This window comes from Peromyscus leucopus, chromosome 4 (genome assembly GCF_004664715.2).
Source record: "Peromyscus leucopus breed LL Stock chromosome 4, UCI_PerLeu_2.1, whole genome shotgun sequence".
Taxonomy (NCBI): domain Eukaryota; kingdom Metazoa; phylum Chordata; class Mammalia; order Rodentia; family Cricetidae; genus Peromyscus; species Peromyscus leucopus.
This window is the reverse complement of record NC_051066.1, coordinates 147,696,344-147,718,200: the sequence shown is the minus strand read 5'-3', so window position 1 is coordinate 147,718,200 and position 21,857 is coordinate 147,696,344. Positions and strand designations below refer to the sequence as shown.

The 21,857-nt window shown below is 44.6% G+C and overlaps 1 protein-coding gene and 1 pseudogene across 1 annotated transcript; both read left to right on the top strand.

Moving 5' to 3' along the window:
- Positions 1–726: 726 nt before the first annotated feature.
- Positions 727–3,247, top strand: Slpi (secretory leukocyte peptidase inhibitor). Its single transcript, XM_028868627.2, has 4 exons — positions 727–1,104; positions 1,714–1,875; positions 2,339–2,488; positions 3,028–3,247. Exons 1-3 carry the CDS (start codon positions 1,020–1,022, stop codon positions 2,485–2,487), a joined length of 396 nt encoding a protein of 131 aa, XP_028724460.1. The 5' UTR covers positions 727–1,019; the 3' UTR covers position 2,488; positions 3,028–3,247.
- A 17,026-nt stretch (positions 3,248–20,273) lies between these two features.
- On the top strand, positions 20,274–21,550 carry LOC114692700 (annotated as a pseudogene).
- Positions 21,551–21,857: the final 307 nt, after the last annotated feature.

Sequence of the window (21,857 nt, the reverse complement as noted above, 5' to 3'; positions counted from 1 at the left end):
AAAGAAGGTCGCATGATACTGAGGCAAGACTCACACTTTGCAGGTAGAGAAGTTTGGGTTGAATTCTGGAGAGAATGGTGGCTCTCCTAATAATTAGAAGCAATTTGCACACACTGGGTATCACACACAATGGACTGAACGCACCGAAGCCATGATTTTTGCTGACGTCTGATGCCCACAGAAGATTTAGGGGGTGGGAAGAATTTCTTTAAGAACTCAAATGACATTACAGCTCAATGCTGATTACAGTGATGAGTAAGAGACTTTGTCCCTTACTCCAATGATCTCTTATATTAAGGGATGCAATTCATTCATTACTTTAAGGGGCATTTCAAACTCTTAATCTAAGGACCAGTCCCAAGTCATTTCATGCCTAGGAAACTGATTTCCAAAGAGATTTGCTGAAGGCAAGGCCCTTCTGTATACAGCTTTCATTTGTTTAGGGATTTCAGTCATGGAATAGGCACTGGGCAAACAGCAGTGCCCCTACTTTGGCAGAAATAACCGTCAGTTGGTAATGAGCCGTGAGTCATCTGTATTTTGAGAGGAAATTTGCATTGAGCAATAGGTTGGAGTTTCAAAATCCCAGAAAGTCCGGGAACATGAGAAATAGAGGTGCATGTCACAGTCTCAGCTGAGAGCCCACGTCCTGTGTTTCAGCTTCAGGTCCTTTTTGTGACGGACCCTTTCTGCTCTTCTCTACCAGTAAGGGAACAGGCTCTCAGATTTCACAATGCTCAGGTGGTCACCTGGAATGTCCATCTAGGGACAACTTCCAAACCAACTCTTTTCATTTTTAACTCGTTGGTAGTTACTCTGCTGGCCTCATGGTCCTGCCTGAAACAGAAAAACTACCATCTACTTTTGTAGTATCAAGACTTCTATTCTCTGGCTAAAGCTTCCTGACTGTGCAATAGCAGCTGGGAGGGGCCAAATGCGATCCACAGGAACCACACCTACTGGTAAAGATATAAATAGTGGTGCTTGGGACTGGTCATCGGAGCCACTCTGCCTTCATCATGAAGTCCAGCAGCTTCTTCCCTTTCACGGTGCTCCTTGCTCTGGGGATCCTGGCATCCTGGGCTGTGGAAGGAGTTAAAAAAGGTAAGTTGGTGTTACTTTGGTCCAATACTGCCTAGAGTGTGGGGGGTGAGGACTCCTGATGGTTTTGGGTGTTTTCCCTTCTCTAGGCTGTTCCTCAGCTTACTCTGGACCTCCTGGAAGCATCCATGTCTTGCTGGGGTCTGAGGCTCCCATGAGGCTTCCAGGCATGCAGATATGCCCCCTTTATGGCTCAGCCATCCTGTCGACTCAGGTCTCACTCGATCTCTGTTCCTGTCCTTTCTGCCTCTGACTTTAGTTCTCAACATCTCACATGTTTGTTCCCTTCATATTTATCTCTCTTGGTCTCCATTATTCCTACTTTCCCCTCTGTCTCTGTGTAATCTAGTTTAGCCCTGAGGTGGAAGAACCTGACTGGGGACTCTGCCTTTTTTCCTCAGTCTAATTATTCCTGGTTACACGTCTTGCTTGATCAAGCCAGTCAGTGTTTGTTTGTTTGTGTTTTGTTTTTTCCCCTGTGGTCAGTCAGGTCATTCTCTTTGAAGTTGTGGGCTACTGGGATGAGGATCTATACTCTGGAAAGTGGTTCTTCGTCTAGGAATTACGACAGGAATATCCCATACTCTACTAACATCTCAATGTTCTTTTTAGATTCTATCAAAATTGGAGCCTGCCCTTCTATAAGTCCTGCCAAGTGCCTTAGGCCTGGGAAACCTCAGTGTGATTCGGACTGGCAATGCCCAGGAACTCAGAGATGCTGCCAAGGTCCTTGTGGTGTCAAATGCACTGTTCCTCTTCCCATCAGCAGACCAGGTGAGCCAGCAGAGGAACCCGGAGGAGAGGAACGAACCTCAAGACCTAGCACTGAAAGGGGATGGGATTGAGGGAAGTGGTCCTCCTAGGCATCCTTGTCTCTAAGAGCTGTTGAATCCAACATGTCAGCCAGTCAGGGCATCATGCTGCCATAGGCAGGAAGAGTCACTTGTCTGAAGCAGCCACTCTGTAACGGTTTTGCAATAATTATCTGGGCATCCAGACAGCTTGATGGAAGCCACCAACCCTTTCAATACTAGACAGCTGGCCACCTGCATTGACTAGAGGCCAAGTGTTAGAGAAGAGCCAGGTGCTGTTTCAGGGGACATATGTGGGAGGAGGTGATTGAGGCGAGGGTGAATGGGGATGCTCTTCCTTGCTTGGGCTGGAGAGGGTGGGTTAAAGAAGCAGCGATGTGGTTCTAAAGTGTAAGACATGTGACCTGTGGTTCTTCTGTCACCAGTGAGGAGGAAGTCTGGGAAGTGCCCAACATTTCAAGGACGATGTATGATGCTGAATCCTCCCAATAAGTGTGATAGGGATGGCCAGTGTGATGGCAAATATAAGTGCTGCCCTGGCATGTGTGGGAAAATCTGCGTTCTCCCACAGTAAGGTAAGGAATGGGTTGGGGTGGATAGAACTCATCTCTCCAGTCTTTTCAGCTTCAAGGCTCATGGGCAGGGAGTCTCTAATCAAGAGCCTTTGGCTTGGTTGTCCTTTAAGGGAACTGTCCCCTATTTCTTAGGGCAAAGACATAGGATTCCTGTGGCTTTGATTCTCCTGCAGCCTGTCTGGGTAACGGCCATGGGCAAATGACTTTCTGAGTCTCTCTATGTGCAGAATGGAAACCATGAAGTTGAAAACATTTTGCAAAGAACTATATGCATTATTTGTTATCCAAATTATTTACTTCATGGTGTCTAGGGTCAAAGCACAAAGGATAGACACAACGAAAGGGATGTCTAGTTCAGTGCTCTGAGTTTCGAATTTTACAATGAACATGAGACTCAAACCCATTCTCCTGGAATTCCAACTCCCCTGGACTACAGCCCCTCTTTGTTGATCTCTCTCAGCTGGCTTCCTCCTGGACGACCATGTGGAAATGATTTGGTCAGCTCCCTGTTGAAGGTCTTATCTTATTTTCTCTTGTAGCCTGATTCCTGACATGTGGAGACAGCTCTGGAGTTGTGCCCTATGTGGTCCTGAAACTACTTCTCTGCTCCCTGGCTCCCCGACTTCCAGGCTTGGAACCTGTCAAGAGAATTTGCTTCTGCCACCAACCTCTCCTTTTGCCACATGCTCAGCATTTAGGAGGCTTTAAAGAAATACCATTGGAGAGCAAATAAATAAACACGTTTATTCCCTAAGCACACCCGGCCTCTGTGATTCACTGAGGGGATGGGCGTGGCAAGAATCAATAAGGGAAGGCTTGGGGATGAGGCTTCCTTCTACATTTGTGGAGGAGAAGCATGAGGGTTCTAGGTTTGGGCAGTCTTGAATTTACACTATGAATCTAACTGTACTTACTCTGTGACATTTGGAAAAGTGAATTTTCCTCCTAAATATCATGTTTTTAGTCTTCTAAGTGACAACATAACCACTTATTTACAATGTACAGGTTACCAGAGGGTGCAGAGGGATGCAAAATGTGTATAATATGCATAGGATGTAGAGGGGTGCAAAGTGTGTGTAATTAGCAGCAGTGCTTGACCAGAGTACATTCACACATCACGGCCACTTGTCCCTTCTGGTGTTATTGAAAATTATAATGTGGTATATGTGTGTGCACCTGTGTGCAGGTGTGCTCCCCTGTGTGTGCCTCTGGAGCACAGAGCAGGACATTAGGTGTGTTCCTCTGTCACTTTCTGCTCATCACCTTGAGTCAGAGTCTCTTTATTGAACCAAAAGCTCACTGATCAAGCTAGGCTGGACAACCAAGGAGTGTTCACGATCTGCCTGTCTCTGACCTTCACCTGCTGGCATTATACCCATGTGCACCCATGCCCAGCTCTTTATGTGGGTTCTGGGGATCCAAACTGAACTCCTCATGCCTGTGCAGCGGACACTTTAGTCACTGACCCATCTTCCCAAGTATCCTCTCCCCCCCTTTTTAAATTTTTTTGAGACAGGGTTTCTCTGTGTAGTTTTGGTGCCTGTCCTATATCTTGCTCTGTAGACCAGACTGGCTTTGAACTCAGAAATCTACCTGGCTCTGCCTCCTGAATGCTGGGATTAAAGGCGGGCACCACCACCACCTGGCCCCTATCTGCATTTTTATAGTTCACCTAAACATAGACAGTAGAAGAAAGGTAGTTAGGAGCCAATGTCAGCTCTGAGGACAGTTGTGATGATGTTCGAAGTTAGAATCCACTGGAGTTTTAAGATGCCTCAAGCAGTTTGTTGTGAGTGTGACTGCTTTGTTAAGATTAAGACCAGAAACAAACACACATAGAAATGCACCTGAGACTATGTTTTAAAACCCATATTAAGCTGTATTTCCAGTAGACTTTTCACTGAGGTGGGTAACAGCAAGGCCAACAGTGTTCTCCAGCAATGCACCTGATGTCTAAAGCAACGCAGGATGCTACTCCAATGGAGCGTGTTAAGATAGGGAAGAAAGCCGCAAAGTGGTCATGCTTATATTTCTATTTTACATTGTGTGTGTGTGTGTGTGTGTGTGTGTGTGTGTGTGTGTGTGTGTGAGAGAGAGAGAGAGAGAGAGAGAGAGAGAGTCTAATGTAGCCGGCCCCAAAATTCTGATGCTCTAGGCCTCTACCTCCTAAGTGCTGGGATTGTAAGTGTGTGCATGCCACCATGCCTGTCTTATTATTTTTATATGGAAATTTGTAATGCTCAGTAAAATTAGTAAGCTAAGATTCGTCAAAGTTTCTGGGCATATGGCCTATATAGCATTCTAGAGCATTTTAATCATCAAGCAGAAAAAAGACATAAGCAAACAAAGAAACAAACAGTTCTAAAAAGCCCCTAGCCAATGAAATAGTGACAATGTTTACTGAGTTGAACAGTAATCTCCAACAGGTATTTGATTTTTATTTCTTTTCCCATAATTAACTGCTTGATTTGTATCTGCTGTTTTGAAATTGACAAATTATAATTATGTATATTTATGGATTACAACGTATTTCTAGTTTTATTTGCCAAGTTACAATTGTGCATATTGATAGAGAATGATGTGATGTTTTAACATCTGTACACTATATAAAGCAATCAAATTAAGTTAATAAGTATATTCACTGGCAGATTCTCTAGGGCATCAGAAATTATAAAATAAAAAAACATCCCGAGTGAGGTAACCTAGACCCAGAAAGATAAAAATGGTATGCATTCACATATATGTGGGCCTAGTCTGCCACTGAATGCCTAGAGGACTTCTGAGGGTTCACTGGTCTGTACTCCACATCGGAAGGCTGAAGAATGTGGGCTTTGTTGTTGGTGAAGGATGACAAGCAGCCGTGGCAGTGGCAGTGGCAGCAGCAGTGGCTGTGGTGGTCCCAGGGTAAACACACTCACTAGCAAGAAGAAGGACAAACATCAAAACGCAACAGCTTTTCATGTTTGAAAACACGAAACACAAAAAAACTTTTTCTACAGCTTTTTGCACACCTTGTATCTGGGCCACAGCCCAGATACAGAAACTGATGCCCACTCTGGGGGAAGGATCTTCCTCCCAGGTTAGTTTCTCCACCCCCCAAACCAAACCATCCTCATACACCTGCTCTGAGGGGCGTCTCTTAGTTGATTCCAGATCCAACTGACAACCGAGATTAACCATTACACAGGCTGTAGGTAGAGACACCTCAAAACACTTTCCTTCTGGTTCACTGAAACTGTTCATGCTTTGACCAAAATGGCTGTAGTAATATACATCTTTGCTAGTGCTGTGCACAAGGATTCTCCATTTTCTACATCCTTACCAATGTTTCATTCAACCTTTAGGTAGTAGTCACTCCAATGGATGTGCTGTGGTACTGGTATTTTACTTTGCATTTCCATAATTGTTAATGCTAGTGGGCATTTTCTTCATAGACCTGTTGACCATTCATATATCATTCTTAGAGAAATACACGATCAGATATTTTGCTTATGTTTAATTTTTGTTGAGGGAGGGGAGCAAGGTGTTTATTGGGCTCACGTGTCCTGGCTCACAGTCAATCACTAAGGAAAACAGGACAGAAACTCAAGGCAGGAATACAGGAGCTGAAGCAGAGACCATGGAGGATTGCTGCTTATTGGCTTGCTCTCCCTGACTTGCTCAGCTTGCCTTTTTCTATAACTAAAGGCCATTTGCCCAGGGGTGGCCCCTCCCACAGTGAGCTGGGCCCTCCCACATCAATCATTAATCAAGGAAATGTCCCATAGACTTGCCAATACAGTAGAGGCATCTTTCCAATTGAAGTTCCCTCTTCCCATGTGACTCTATGTTGTGTCAAGTTAACAAAAAATGGATCCTTGTCAATATGATGTGTAGACGCGTCACTATTAAACCATAACCTTTCCTTTCTAGTTTATGCCCAAGTTCTCATGTTAATAATAACATTACACTATATACTGCGCTATACAATACAGCCCCAAATCAGGCTGTTTCTTGCTGTTGAGTCATTTAAATTGCTTATGTGTTTGAACATCAACCTCTCATTGAATATATGGCTTACACATATTTTCTCTCTGTGCGGCATAGGCCACAGATCGCAAATTTAAGTGTGGCCAGCAGAGGCCACAAGTGTGCAAAGAAGGAACAGTACTAGGGTGAAGATGAGTGTGGTAAATATCAGGCTCTCACCCTGTACAGACTGAGCAACAGAGTTAACCAGGGTTGGGTTCACAGGTTAGACCTGCCATTCTGCCTCCATGCCTCAAACTGATAGTGTCCAGTTCTCAGAACCATAAAGAAGGAACTACAGACTCTTCCTTTCTTCCTTCCTCCCTCCCTCCCTCCCTATCTCCTTCCTTCCTTCTGTTTTGTTTTTTACCTTGATTGTCATTTTAATTTCATTTTCAGCAGTATTTTAAAATTATATATTATTTACTATTTCCTTTTATATATTTGTCTAATTTGGTTTATATTTTTCATCATTGGGCAATATTTTGACTTTACTGTTTTTTAAAAAAATATTTGTTTTTATTTTTCATGTGTGTGTTTTGTCTGTGGGTATATAAGTGTACTGCATGTTTTCAGTGTCTGTAGAGGCCAGAAGAGGGCGCCAGAATTCCTAAAATTGGAGTTAAAGGTGGCTGAGCGCTCCCATTTGGTAGTGGTGGGGCAGAACTTGGTTCCTCTGTAAGCACTACTAGTGAGTGGTCTTAACTGTTGAGACATCTCTCCAGTCCCCCACCCTTTCTATTGCTACAGATCTCACTGTATAGCTCTGGCTGGCCTGGAACTCATTATGTAGACCACATGGCCTTGAACTCACAGAGATCTGCCTGCCTCTGCCTCTTGAATGCTGGGATTGAAGGTGTGAGCCAGTACCTCCTGGCTGGAATTTTCTTTTCATTATATGTTTTCAATTGAAATAGAATTACATCACTTCCCTTCCCTTTCCTTGAACTCTTCCCATGCCCTTCACTTTCATATTGATAGTCTCTTTATCTTTGATTATATATATTATACACACGCATACACATGTGTGCGCACACACACACAGAGGTGTATGCACAAATATGTGAGTCAAATGGTCAGCCACAGATTCCAATCAAATCAGTAATTACTGACCTTTTAAAATGTATTATTGTCGAGCAGTGGTGGCGCACGCCTTTAATCCCAGCACTCGGGGGGAAGAGCCAGGTGGATCTCTGTGAGTTCGAGGCCAGCCTGGGCTACCAAGTGAGTTCCAGGAAAAGGCGCAAAGCTACACAGAGAAACCCTGTCTTGAAAAACAAATATATATATATATATATATATATATATATATATATATATATATATATTATTTATAAGGGCAAACTGTTATTTAGATGTATCGTACTGCATAAATCATTAAGGAAATCAGGTAATTTGTATATAAACCTATTATTTTTACGTAAAGCTGAGCTAGTAAAATTTGTCAGAGTCAGGGCTTGAGAGCTATCAGGGTTAGTGTTACAGGAAGCATTATGGTTAATATTGCCATGAGTCCACAAAGAGAAAGGGGCATTGTAACCCCCCTCCTCAGTACACACATGTATGCACAAATATGGGAGTCAGATAGTCAACCGTGGACTCCAGACAAACCAGGAATCATGATGAGTCCCTTTTTGTAGGTTGGGTGCATATGGCTTCAGGGATGACCACTCTGTATGGGACAAACACCAAAGAGAGCTCATCCCTTGGAGAGGCTAATTCTCCTTTCTCAGCAGACAATAGTTGCTTGTAGTTCTTTCTTTAGGGGCAGGACTTCACAGTGTTCCTCCTTCTACTTTAACATGTCTGTTGATATTGTTGTTATTCTGGTCTTAGATGCAGCCATTTCTAGGAGACACTGTTTCACTGCAGACTTCCTGGGGTTCTGGCTCTTCCAGTTTCTGCACTCTTTCCACTGGGATGTTCCCTGAGCTATGGATGAGGGGATATATGTACTGGGGCTTGAATCCCCATGGTCTGTGGATCTCTACTTTGCATCCAGTTGTGGTTTTCTGTGACGGTCTCCATTTCCTTTTCTTTTTTTTCTTTCCCTTTTTTCTAATTAAGAAAATTTTTTCATTCATTTTACACACCAATCAAAGATCCCCCTCTTCCCTCCTCCGGCCCCCCAGCCCCTCCCATCCCAACCCCCTCTCCCACACACAAGAAGGCAAGGCCTCACATGGGGAGGCACATCCAGTAGAGGCAAGTCCAAGCCTTTCCCCCTGCCTCAAGGCTGCACGAGGTGTCCCATCATAGATAGTGGGCTCCAAAAAGCCTGCTCATGCACCAGAGATGGATTCTGATCCTACTGCCAGGGGACCTCCCAAACAGATCAAGCTACACAACTGTCTCTCCATGCAAAGGTCCTAGTCCTGTCCCATGAGGCTCCACAGCCATTGATCCAACTTTCATGAGTTCCCTTTAGTTTGGTTTGGTCGTCCCTGCAGGTTTCCCCATCATGATCCTGATGCACTTGCTCACAGAATCCTCCATTTTCTGTAAAGAAAAGCTCCTGTGATGAGGAGTGGCAGCCACATTTGAAGGGATCGGTATTGGTTCAGGCCCCAAGGACCAAGTTCTCAGCACGAAGGAGATTTACTCCAGAGACAGGGAATAAGAGACAAAGACAGGAGATAGAGGATGAGGGAGAAAGGGAAGAGAACAAGGAAGAGGGGTAAAGGGGTATTTGTCCCAGAGGGACAAAGGACTGCCTCTGGATAGAGGGGAGACTGCCTTGACCCACAGGCAAATGGCAGTTTGTAAAGGTAAAAGGGAAAAACCCATGTGAGGATGAGGTGTTTAATTTTTAAAAATTTTAACTTTTTATTGATTCTTTGTGCATTTCACATCATGCACCCCATCACTCATCTCTCCATTCTTTCGTATCTTCCCTCTGCCCTTGCAACCTTCTACCAACAAATAAAGTAAATAAAAAAGTCTTATGGAAGCTGCAGTGTGTCATGTAAGTCACAGTGTTCCCTTTAGTCCATATATCTTTACATGCAAATGTTCATTGGGAAGAGTCATTGCTCTGGTTCGAGGTCTCTGACATCTGCTACACCGTTAATACTGGATTCTCACTGGGGCTCCTCTTGGATATCCTGTTGCTGCCCTGTGTTGTGAAGATCCTGCAGCTTTGGATCTGCAGGACTGACCCCTTCACATGCTCCAGTAGTTCATAGATGGGATGGTGGTTGGGGTGAGCTGACTCACGGCCCTGGATCTGGCCCTGGGTGGTAGCCGAGTTGGTCAGCCCACCAGCTCTCCTGTATCTCCAACACCAGGGCAAGTTCTCCAGCACTGTCTTGGCTAGCTCACTCAGTGCTGCAGGCAGCAAGGGGTGGGGCTGGTTCTCCTGCTCGCAGTCCCTCAGGGCTGGCTCACCCACCCCCACACCACCAGGGCCAGCTCTACCGTGTTGCCCAGGTGAGGTGCAGGGTCCGTCCTCCCCAGTGCTTCAGCCAGTGAGGGGCAGGGCAGTTCCCCCCACTCTCATGACCCTGGGGCCAGCTCTCCCACCTGCTGCAGGTGGTGAGGGGCGAGGGGAGGGGCATCTTTCTCTTGTCATGCCACCACAGGACAGACAAGTAGCAGGGCCAGCTCTCCCATGCTCATGTCCTCGGGGCCAGTTTATATGAGCCCCCCACAAACCCTAACCCCCACCAATAGGGTCAGCCCTCCTGTACATGCAGTGCCCACTTTTCTGAGTGCTGCAGCTGGCCGGGGGAGTGGTATCTCTCCCTAGTGCCTTAGCTAGGGAAGGGCAGGACCAACTCTGTGCAAATGATATCAACATGGTCCCCAGCAGCAGTCCAGACCAGGGACATCCACACGGCCTTTAGTGGTAACATGGGCCATAGACATCAGCACAGACCCCTGCTGCTGCATGGCATTGGACTCCAACATGGCCCTCAGTGGCAGCATGGGATGGGACTTCACCATGGGCTCAGGTGGCTTCACAGGTTATTCACATGAGACTGTTTCTCTCCACCCTCCTGTTTCCAGATCCTCCTCTCTTCATAGTGCTCAAGCTGTTCCTCTTCTCCCTGTCTCCCATCTCTCCACCCCACACTTGCACATCACAGTGATTCATGCTGCAGGTGGGCCGTGCATTGGGCAGAATCTCTGAGTATCTTCTTCCTGCCCACTCTGTGTGGTAGTGGATGGGGCCTCTGGGTGTCTTCAAGTGTTTGTCCAACCCAAAGCTTCTAAAGGAAATAAGTCTCTGGTCAAGGTTAGACACAGCACGGTAAACTGTAGCTCAACGTAGAGTTGTCCAGTCTCACAGTTGAACTGCCACCAAAGCCATCTAGAGAGATTAGCAGCTAGGCCACTGATGAGAAGTAAACAGAGCAGGACATGTCCAGTCATTTGTGGGTCTCTGTTCTGCAGGCACTGCTGCTCTTTTTCCTGGGCTAGGATGCAGCTCTGGGCGTCACAGCCACTCATACAGTGGTTGATTTTCTCAAAGGAAGAAGGAATAGGCCCATTAGCACTTGTTTGTTACTGGTGCTACTGATGCCCAGAAGACTTCACCTTTTCCCAAGGAGCCAGAACTGCAACTGTCTTTGCGTCTCCCGTCCACCTCGCTTCAGAGCACACTAACTGCTCACCTTCCATTTCTCCACTGTCTATTTGCTCACTTCTTTCTCTCTTATTACTCCATCATCTACTTATTCATTTCCCACTGTACCCCATGGGGCACATGGCTGCCGTGTCCAGGCCAGGCTGTGGTGCTTCCTAGCATCCATGATCTGTTTCTTGATGATGCCAGTCATGGTGCCTGACAGACGTGAGTGCTGTTCCTCACAGCCTCCTTTCTTTGAGGAGGTCCTCTCTGGGTCCCACCTCACCAGGCTAGAGGAGAAGTACTGGACTGCTCACTCTTTGGGGAGATCAAGGCTGCAGCTGCCACAGCCACACCGACAGGTCTAAGCATGATGCTCAGGCTGCTGCAGCCAGAGGTGTTTAATTTTGATTGGGTATATTAATTACATGAACCAAAGGGGGCTTCTGATTGCTGAGCTTTAATACTTTGATAGCTAGACCTTGATAGTCAGCCTCAGGGGGAGGAAGTGGTTAAATAAGGGAATAGACACTGGTGGCTAGCTTTAGGAATGTGATCTAACATTTTTTGGCAAAGTAGAGGGAATGGGAGAAGGGCGAGGCCGGCCAGAGCCATGTCGGCCATGCTTGGGCTGGCTAGAGTCCCTTCAACACTTATCTGTGGGTAGAGGAAGATTTAGAGAAATTATGCTAGTCTAGCAAAGTGGTGGAAGTTGATCTTTTTTCTAAGTCCGTAACCTCATTAGTGCCAGGAAACTGTCCAGGTTTCTAATCCCAGACACGATTTCCCTCCTGTTGAGTGGACCTTACACTCAGTTAGACATCTGTTGGCTGCCACCGACACTGGGTGCCACCGATTGCATTTTTATAGATATCTTGCCGTCCTTGGATAGTACGTGCTTTGGAGGTACAGATGTTGCCTCCAAAGACTGCTTAATTGCTCCTGCCCCCGGCAGCTTGCACAGGGTTTTCTGGAACCATGGAAGCCAGGCTGCAGGAAAGGGGCTTTTGTAGTAAGTCCATGATAGAAAGATACAGGCCAGCATGCTAATCAAGCCGATTAATATTATAAACTGGGCAGTGGTGGCACACACTTTTAATCCTAGCGCTGGGTAGGCAGAGGCCAGTGGATCTCTAAGTTCGAGGCCAGCCTGGGCTACAGAAAAAGTCCTAGGACAACCAGGGCTACACAGAGAAACTCTGTCTCAATAGACAAAATTAAAAAAAAAAAAAGATTATAAGAGTCCTTTAATTTTGGTTGGTGACCAAGAGTGGGCTCATGTCTTAAAGTTGCTTGGAGCTGAAGCTCGTGAGTACAGCATTTAAAAAGCAAAGCCCATAATTACATCAGTGTTAAGTGAGGGTCAGAGTAACCTTGCAACATTTGTTTAGGGAGGACATAGTAGCGGTTGCAGATACAACATGACAATTTTGACTTATACCTTTATATTAGTCAGCATTCTCTAAAGTCACAGAACTTACGGAATAAATCTCTCTCTTTCTTTCTCTCTCACACACTCTCTCTCATCCATATATACAATGGGAATTGTCTTAGTTAGGGTTTCTTATTGCTGTGAAGAGACACCATGACCACGGCAACTCTTACAAAGAAAACATTTAATTGAAGTGACTCTTACAGTTCAGAGGTTCAGTCCATCATCATCATGATGGGGAGCATGGCAGCGTGCAGGTAGACATGGTGCTGGCTACAGCTTGACTAGAAAGCAGCAGGAAGTTGACTGTCACACTGAGTGAAGTTTGAGAAAAAGACCTCAAAGCCCACCCCCACAGTTGACACACTTCCTCCAACAAGGCCATGCCTCCTAATAGTGCCACTCCCTTTGGGGGCCATTTTCTTTCACATCACCACAACCTTCTTCAGTTTTTTAAATTTGTATAAACATTAATTAATTAGTACATCTGGAGCATGGTCAGGGTCATGGAAACCTCAAATAAGTTGTGGTAGATGTGGCTGTTGTGGGGTAGAGGGCTGAGAGCTGCCCAAGACAACACTAAACAGAGTCAGGATAAGATGGAGTTACCTTAGTTACTTCACTGCAGGTCAGGTCCAGTTCTAGTTGTCTAAGCTGTGTGTCCTACATGTGTGGTATCCTCAGCCACTGAGAGGCAACCAAGAGCTGCATTAATAATAGACATAATTTTGAGAGTCACTTGGACCACCCTGCCAGCCTGTCAAAAGGAGGTTTCTTGTGCTGTACTAGGCTTTATTAGTCCATGGCTCTTGTCAGCCCAAGTGGCTTAACTTTTCTCTCTTAATGTACATGCATGCATGCACATGTGCCTGTGCACATGCATGCATGCACACACACACACCACTTTGTATAATTTCAGGTAAATACGGAACAACATTATTCCTTGGGGCTTTATCAAATAACTTCAGCATTATTTATCCCTCCTTTTTGATTATTATTGACATACTACTGATGTCCTTCCTCAGTTGGAACCCCACCCCATTATTCCATTTCCCATTTCATATCACCTGAATTCTGCTGTTACCCTGCATGCCACTGTGATGCACCATGATGATAATAGACTAAACCTCTTTAAATGTAAGTGACATTTTAAGACACCCCCATCCCCTGAACCTATGGTTCCTTTATGCTTTCTGATTTCTGTGGTCACTCTATGTTTTATACTCACATCTGAGGATTCAGAGTTAGGGACTGCAGATGAGAGAGAGCACACAGCATCTGTCCTTCTGGGTTACCTCACTCAGTATCATCTTTTCTAAGGTCATTTGTTTATTTGAAATTTTCATGGTTTTTCTCTTTTTTAAAAAATGCGGAGTAGCATTTCATTGTGTATGTGTACCACATTATCATTACCCATTTGTTTCCTGAAGGAAGTTTAGGTTGTGTCTTAGGATTTCCTTTGCTGTGAAGAGACACCATGACCACAGCAACTCCTATAAAAGAAAAATATTTAATTGGGGTGGCCTACATTTTAAGAGGTTTAGTCCATTATTATTATGATGCATCATGGTGGCATGCAGGCAGATGTGGTGCTGGGGAAGGAGCTAACAATCTTCAAATCTCCAGCTCCTTTCAGCTTTGTTAACTGCAGCACACTTCTCTCATTTAGACTTGTCCTACTCCCTGTTAGCAGCTTTCCTTGACAGGTGTCTCATGACTCTGGTATCTCTAATATCTTGGGGTCTCCAAGGCAATCCAGGCTTCTCCTTCATAGCTTCTTCATTCAATGACCTCTCTAAGTCTCCATTCAGGGACATCCCTAACACATGCCTACCCTCAGTGGCTTTCCTAAGTCTTGGAGGCAAATTCCATAGCCCTCTTCTTCTGTCCTTAGCTCCAGAACCATGTGGCTGAAGCTGCCAAGTTCTGCTTTCTGGGCTGAAACATGGCTCTCTTGTTTAATTACATCTTCACCAACTTTCTGTTTTTGATGGTTACTTTTACTGCCTAAGCTTTGCTGTTCTGAAACTGGATCTATAGACCAAGTTGGCCTCAAACTCAGAGTTCCTTCTACAGGTTGGAAACTTAGCTGGGTGTGATCTTTCCCTAAGGTCATTACTCCCTTTATTCCATTTCTTAATCTGTTTTTCTCCTTGAACACAGAACTTAGCTCCATTCCACTTCATGGTGCTCCTTTTCTCCTCAAATTGTACATTTTGTATTTTTCCTTTCTCAGCTTGCTCCTTTATATTATAAATCTTTATAAGCGTGTACACTAGTAGCCACATGACAGAGTCTATACTAGGCTGTTTTGAGATTTCCTCTGCCACCAGAATTAATTCAAACCTCTTCACTTTAGCCTCAGGCAGACTCTTTGGACAAGGACAAAATATCACAAGAACAATCTTAAGGCCACATACTAAAATTCTTCTCCTCTGAAACCTATTGAGTCAGCCCCCCACAGTTCAAATAACTCTTAACACCACTGTCTTCCATGCTCCTACAAGTATGGCCCATTAAGCAGAGCTTGAAACATTGCAATGCTTTCCCAATCCAAACTCCCAAAGCCCAAATTCCTCCAAACAAAACCAATACTCCAGTCCTTGGATTAAACAAGCTGGTGATAGCACCAGCTTCTATCTTATGGTTTCTATTGCTGTGAAGAGACACCATGACCGTAGCAATGCTTAGAAAGGAAAAAACATTTAATTGGAGTGGCTTACATTTTCAGAGGTTTAGTCCATTATCACTATGGTGGACATGGTGGCGTGCAGGCAGACATGGTGCTGGGGAAGGAGCTGAGAATTTTACATCTTGATATGCAGGCAATGGGAAGTGATCTCAGATACTGGGTGTATCTTGAGCATATGAGATCTCAAAGCCCACACCCACAGTGACACACTTCCTCCAACGAGGCCATAGCTACTCCAACAAAGCCATACCTCCTAATAGTACCACTCCCAATGAGCTTATGGGGGCCAATTAGATTCAAAATACCACAGGTTGCTTCATATAAGGCAACTAGGAACAATGTTGAGTAGGTCAAGTCCTTGGGTATATGTCCTGGAATAACTGCCTCATATGGTGGATTTATTTTTAGTTTTAGGAGGATTCTCCATACTGACTTCTATAGTGGCATCACCAATTTGCCTTTCCAACAGTGAATGAAGACTCCTTTTTCTCCACAACCTCACCAGCATTTATTGTCAATAATTATGTTGATCTTGGCCTTTCTGACTGGGGTGAGATGAAATCTCAAAGTTGTTTTATTTTGTATTTCACTGATTGCTAGGGATGATAAACACTTTTTGAAGTATTTCTTAGACATTTTTGTTTATTTCATTGAGAAATTTATGTTGAGATATCCAGCCTATTTTTTGTGAGTTCTACAGATTTTCTTTTTATTGATTAACTTTTTTTGACAATTTCTTTTTTTAAACCTTTAAAAAATTTTATACCACAGTTTTCCTTCCCTGCTCTTCTCCCAGCCCCTCCCCCACTCCCAATACCACTCCTCCTTCATTTCTGTTCAGAAAAGGGAAGATCTCCCATGGATATCAACAAAACAAACATGGCATATCAAGTTGTAAGACTAAGCACCTCCCCATGTATTAAGGCTGGGCAAGGAGATCCAGTATGAGGAGTAGGGTTTCAAAAGCCAGGAAAAGGAGTCAGAGTTGGCCCCTGCTCATACTGTTAGGAGTCCCACAAGAGGACCAACCTGCACAACTGTAACACATATGCAGAGTGCCTAGGTCAGTCCCGGGCAGGCTTCCTGGTTGTTGGTTCAGTCTTTGTGAGCCACTATGAACCCAGGTTAGTTGATTCTATGGGTTTTCTTGTGGTGTCCTTGACCCCTCCAGCTCCTACAATCCTTTGTCCCCCCCCTCTTCTGCAGGATTCTCCAAGCTCTGCTTAATGTCTGGCTGTGAGTCTGCATCTGTTTCCATCAGTTGCTGGTAAAGTCTCTCTGATGATAATTGGGCTAGGCACCAATCTATGAGTATAGCAGAATATCATTAGGCATCATTACATTGACTTTTTTTTTTCTGGGACAGGGTTTCTCTGTGTAGCTTTGTGCCTTTCCTGGATCTCACTCTGTAGAGTAGGCTGGCCTCGAACTCACAAAGATCCACCTGCCTCTGCCTCCCAAGTGCTGGGATTAAAGGCGTGCACTACCACTGCCCGGCAACATTGACTATTTCCATCTTCAGTTATGTTAGGTTCTATCCTAGGTCTCTGGGTCATCCAGCCTGTATGTCCTGGTGCTCCAGGCGGTATCAGGGTTGGGTTTACTCTCTTGGTATGGTTTTAGGCTAGACCAGTCAATGACTGGCCACTCCCTCAAATCTCTAGGCCACCCCAGTACATCCCATAGGCAGGATAGACTGTAGGTTGAAGGTTGTGTGGCTGGGTTGTCTTCCCATTCTCTCTACTTGAAGCCTTGCCAGGTCACAGGAGATGGCCAGTTTAGGCTACATATTCACTATTTCTAGGAGTCTTAGCTGGGGTCATTCTTGTGGATTCCTGGAAGATTCCTTTGCACCAAGTTTTTAATCTGACCCTGAAGTTCCCCCACAACCCCCGCTTCCAGTAGTCTCTTTCAGTACTCTCCTCCTCTGTCCCCCACGCCCAAACTGATTTCTCATGCTTCTGTCCCCACATGCCTGCAGTCCACTCATGAAATCTCTTCTATTTCCCCTTCCTAGGGAGGTCTGGGCGTCCTCTCTTGAGCCCTCCTTGTTACCTAACTCTCTCTGGGTCTGTGGCTTGTAACATAGTTATCCCCCCCTTTTTTTCAGCTATTTTCCACTTATGTGTGAGTACATAGCATATTTGTCTTTCTGGGTCTGGGTTACCTCACTCAGGATGATTTTCCCTAGTTCCATCCATTTGCTTTCAAATTTCATGGTGTCATTGTTTTTAGCAGCTGAGTAACACTTCATTGTATAGATGTACCACATTTTCTTTATCCATTCCTTGGTTGAGGGACATCTACGTTGTTTCCAGGTTCTGGCTATTACAGACAAAGCTGCTATGAGCATAGTTGAGCAGGTATCCTTGTGGTATGATTGAGTATTCTCTGGTTACATGCCCAAAAGTGGTATAACTGGGTCTTGTGGTAGATTTATTCATAGTTTTCTGAGAAACCACCATATTAATTTCCAAAGTAGCTTTACAAGTTTGCATTTCCACCAGCAATGAAGTAGTATTCCCATTGCTACACTGTAACTGGACTTTCTTTGGACTGACAGCTCTCAAATAATGACACAGACTTTTTATTAATTATGAAAGCTTAGCCTTATCTTAGGTTTGTTCCCAAATGGCTCCTAAAACTTAAATTAACCCAATTATACTAATCTACATTCTGCCATGTAGCTCATTACCTCTCCTCCATACTGTACATCTGACTTCTTCTGCATCTTGCTGGTGAATTACTGACTCTCTGATTTCTTCCCAGAGTTCTTTCTCTCTCTCTCTCTCTCTTTTTTTTTTTTTCCGAGACAGGGTTTTTCTGTGTAGCTTTGCGCCTTTCCTGGATCTCACTCTGTAGACCAGGCTGGCCTCGAACTCACAAAGATCCACCAGCCTCTGCCTCCCAAGTGCTGGGATTAAAGGCATGTGCCACCACCGCCCAGCCTTCCCAGAGTACTTATCTCTGACTGGAAGTCCTGCCTACCCTCTCTTGCCTACCTACTGGTCACTCAGCTCTTTATTAAACCAATCAGAAGATGCCTTGGCAGAGACACATTTTCACAGTGTGATCAAATATTCTGCAACATTTCCCCCTTTTTGTCTAAATAAAAATGAAAAGTATTAACTGTAACACAGAAAAACTATATACAATAAGAGAAATTATCAGATGAGAATTACATTCACAATGTCCAGTCCATTTGTATTTGACAGCTTTGGAGAAAGTACTCTATTATCTATCTTATCTTGGTAAATCCAAAGTTTTGTACTGAATTTACATTTTATCATAACTTATATAACCAACCTAAAAGTATCTTTTTAGGCCTTAAAACATTTTTTAGATAAACAACTTGACCTTTATGTCTCTCAATCATTATTAACTTAAATTCTTTTTTATTAGTTTCTGTTCTGAATTTGGTAACAGGGAAAACTGTAAACTATAACTATCTAGTGTTCAACCCCATCAGAGATCTGAGAATGATAAAATATTGCCTCAGTAAACAGGAAGCACAGAGCAAGCAATTTCAAAAACTATAGAAATGACAGAGGTAGCTGACTGCCTGGACAGTCACCAAGGTTCACCCAAGGTTCCTCTGTAACATTGGGGCACCCATCTTCTGCCTACAGGCCTAGAATATCTGATAGACCTTTCTGTGAAGCAGGAATTTTGAAGGACTCACCTTCCTTATCTTAGCAAAGTTTGGCAGTTGCCTTCCTTTGTGTCCTGCTTGTCCATTTTGGACAGCATACTGTCAACAGTCAAGGCAAGTTTCTTGCTCAAATAGCTAGCTTTGCCACATTGAAGGAAAACTCCACATGGAGGTTCTTTGATGTCCATCATCTTCTCTGAAGTAGATTGGTGCTGCCAGGAAAAGACATATCTCACTGTCATGAGAAGCCTTATATTATTAAGACATCTCAAATGTCACATTCTGTAGATTTCTGAAGTGATTGAAGCCCACCTATCTAAAATATATCCATTTAACCTTGAAAACATACCTAACCTGACTACAAGTTTGATTGTTATAGATGACTAACTACTAACTTGCATTTCTTAACTATCCTAAACAGTTTGCAATAACAGTTTTCAAGGACTAGAGCTTTACATTGCATTTTTAAATGAGCAACATAGCCACAATACCTTAAATAAGAGTAGAAACATATGTACAAAATGTTATAACAAAAATAACCTTAAATTTGTATCAATATACAGCAATCCTCATCAATGTAAAATATTTGAGACTACTAGTTGCTTCTTAGTAGAGTCAATAATCTACCCTTTTATCCTATCATTCCTATATTATTCTTTTTTCACTAGATAGGAGAAACAGAAGGATAGAGGAAAGAAAAAGAAAGAAAGAAATTCCTTAACCTAACCTCCTTTGTTTAGCTTCCTCCCTGACCATGACCAATAACAACTTGCAACTATCCCCCTGAACAATGGCAAACACCCACAACCCACTGAATGACCGAAAACCACCCACCTCACTTCTTGGGAATGTGGGTGTCATGTTCTTAAAATTACTTCCTGCTGTCTGATGGTGACATTATCTTTAGGAAGGCCTGGGAAAATTGGGTCAAGTCCTGGGAGAGCTAGCTGTATCATTTGTTGTCCAGTCTCTATTGTGGTGGGAAAGGGCAGGATTTAACTGAAGTCCTGGCTGAAGTAATCTGTGAGGCTGGACCATCTCAACTAACCACTTTGAAGTTGTTCTGGATGCAGATTTTTGAGGAAACTGCAACAGAGGCATTTTGAGATGCAGGATTACCTGGTTACTTGTCTTGTCTTCATTAATGTCTAGTCCTTTTGTTCTGAAAACACACAGACCTTTAAAGATAACATACATATCCGCATTAACACAAGTATAGAATGTGTGGTGTGCACACATAACACACAATCAGCTGAAGATGATTCTCTGTTCCATGTTTGAGCAGGTAAAAGACATCTGTCAACTTTATAAGTCCATTTGGACTGTATAACAAAACTGTAATATAAATCTCCATCCACGCCATATGAAGGATGGCGATGGCCGTCCGAACTCCTGTCCTGGTCTCTCGCTTCACTCTCCTCTCTAGACAACATGAGCTTCACCACCCGCTCCACCACCTTTTCCACCAACTACCGGTCCCAGAGCTCTGTGCCGAAACCCAGCCAGCGGGTCCGTCCTGCCAGCAGCGCGGCCAGTGTCTATGTAGGTGCTGGGGGCTCCGGTTCCCGGATCTCCGTGTCCATGCCACAAGCGTCTGGGGTGGCTCCATGGGGTCTGCAGACCTGGTTGGAATGGGTGGCATCCAGACCGAGAAGGAGACAATGCAAGAACTGAACAACTGCCTGGCCAGCTACCTGGACAGGGTGAAGAGGCTGGAGACTGAGAATAGGAGACTGGAGAGCAAAATCCAGGAACATCTGGACAAGAAGGGGTCCCAAAGTGTCAGAGACTGGGGCCACTATTTCAAGATCATCTAGGACCTGAGGGCTCAGATTTTTGCAAATTCTGTGGACAATGCCCGCATCGTCCTGCAGATAGGTAATGCTCGTCTTGCTCCTGATGACTTCAGAGTCAAGTATGAGACAGAACTGGCCATGCGCCAGTCTGTGGAGAATGATATCCATGGGCTCTGAATGGTAGTGGATGACACCAACATCACGAGGCTGCAGCTGGAGAGAGAAATTGAAGCCCTTAAGGAGGAACTGCTGTTCATGAAGAAGAATCACGAGGAGGAAGTCAAAGGACTGGAAGCCCAGATTGCCAGTTCCGGATTGAACGTGGAAGTGGATGCCCCCAAATCTGAGGACCTCAGCAAGATCATGGCTGACATCCAGGCCCAGTATGAGGAGCCGGCTCAGAAGAATCGTGAGGAACTGGACAAGTACTGGTCCCAGCAGACTGAAGAGAGCACCACGGTAGTCACCACCCAGTCTGCTGAAATCAGAGATGCTGAGACTACACTCACGGACCTGAGGCACACCTTCCAGGTCTTGGCGATTGACCTGGAAGCCATGAAAAATCAGAAAATCAGCTTGGAGAACAGTGTTAGGGATGTGGAGGCCCAAAACAGCATGCATTTGGAGCAGCTCAATGGGGTCCTTCTGCACCTGGAGTCAGAGCTGGCCCAAACCCGGGCAGAGGGGCAGCGCCAGACTCATGAATATGAAGCCCTGCTGGACATCAAGGTCAAACTTGAAGCTGAGATTGCCACCTACCGCCGCTTGCTGGAAGATGGGGAAGACTTCAGTCTCAAAGATGCCCTGGACTCCAGTAACTCCTTGCAAACTGTCCAGAGGACAACCACCCACAAGGTCGTGGATGGCAAAGTGGTGTCCGAGACCAACGTCACCAGAGTTCTGAGGCACTGAGGTTGACAAAGAGGCTACCCCTGGGGACTAAGGGACCAATGAAAGTTAAGAAGTCTCTAGAAAAAAAAAAGAAAGAAAGGATGGCATGTAATAATTAGTCATGAGGACTCTGTAGCCAATAAGATTGATCATGTTTCATCCAACCTCAGAGTTGTTCCCATGTAGAGGGATCAGCATATACATCGTCTGTCATGTAGTTTTTCTTGGTTTCTTCCTTCAGCCAAGATTTTTAAGAGGTCTTCCCAGATCAAATCTGATCTTTATTAATTTTGAAGGAATCCATAGCTTTTTGTTTCCTGTGGAAATG

Bases quoted from the DNA above. Each gene is read 5' to 3' on its own strand.
- Slpi (XM_028868627.2), top strand. From the start codon at position 1,020: ATGAAGTCCAGCAGCTTCTTCCCTTTCACGGTGCTCCTTGCTCTGGGG. The intron at 1,105-1,713 runs GTAAGTTGGTGT...TGTTCTTTTTAG, and splicing joins TGTGGAAGGAGTTAAAAAAG to ATTCTATCAAAATTGGAGCC. The intron at 1,876-2,338 runs GTGAGCCAGCAG...TTCTGTCACCAG, and splicing joins TCTTCCCATCAGCAGACCAG to TGAGGAGGAAGTCTGGGAAG.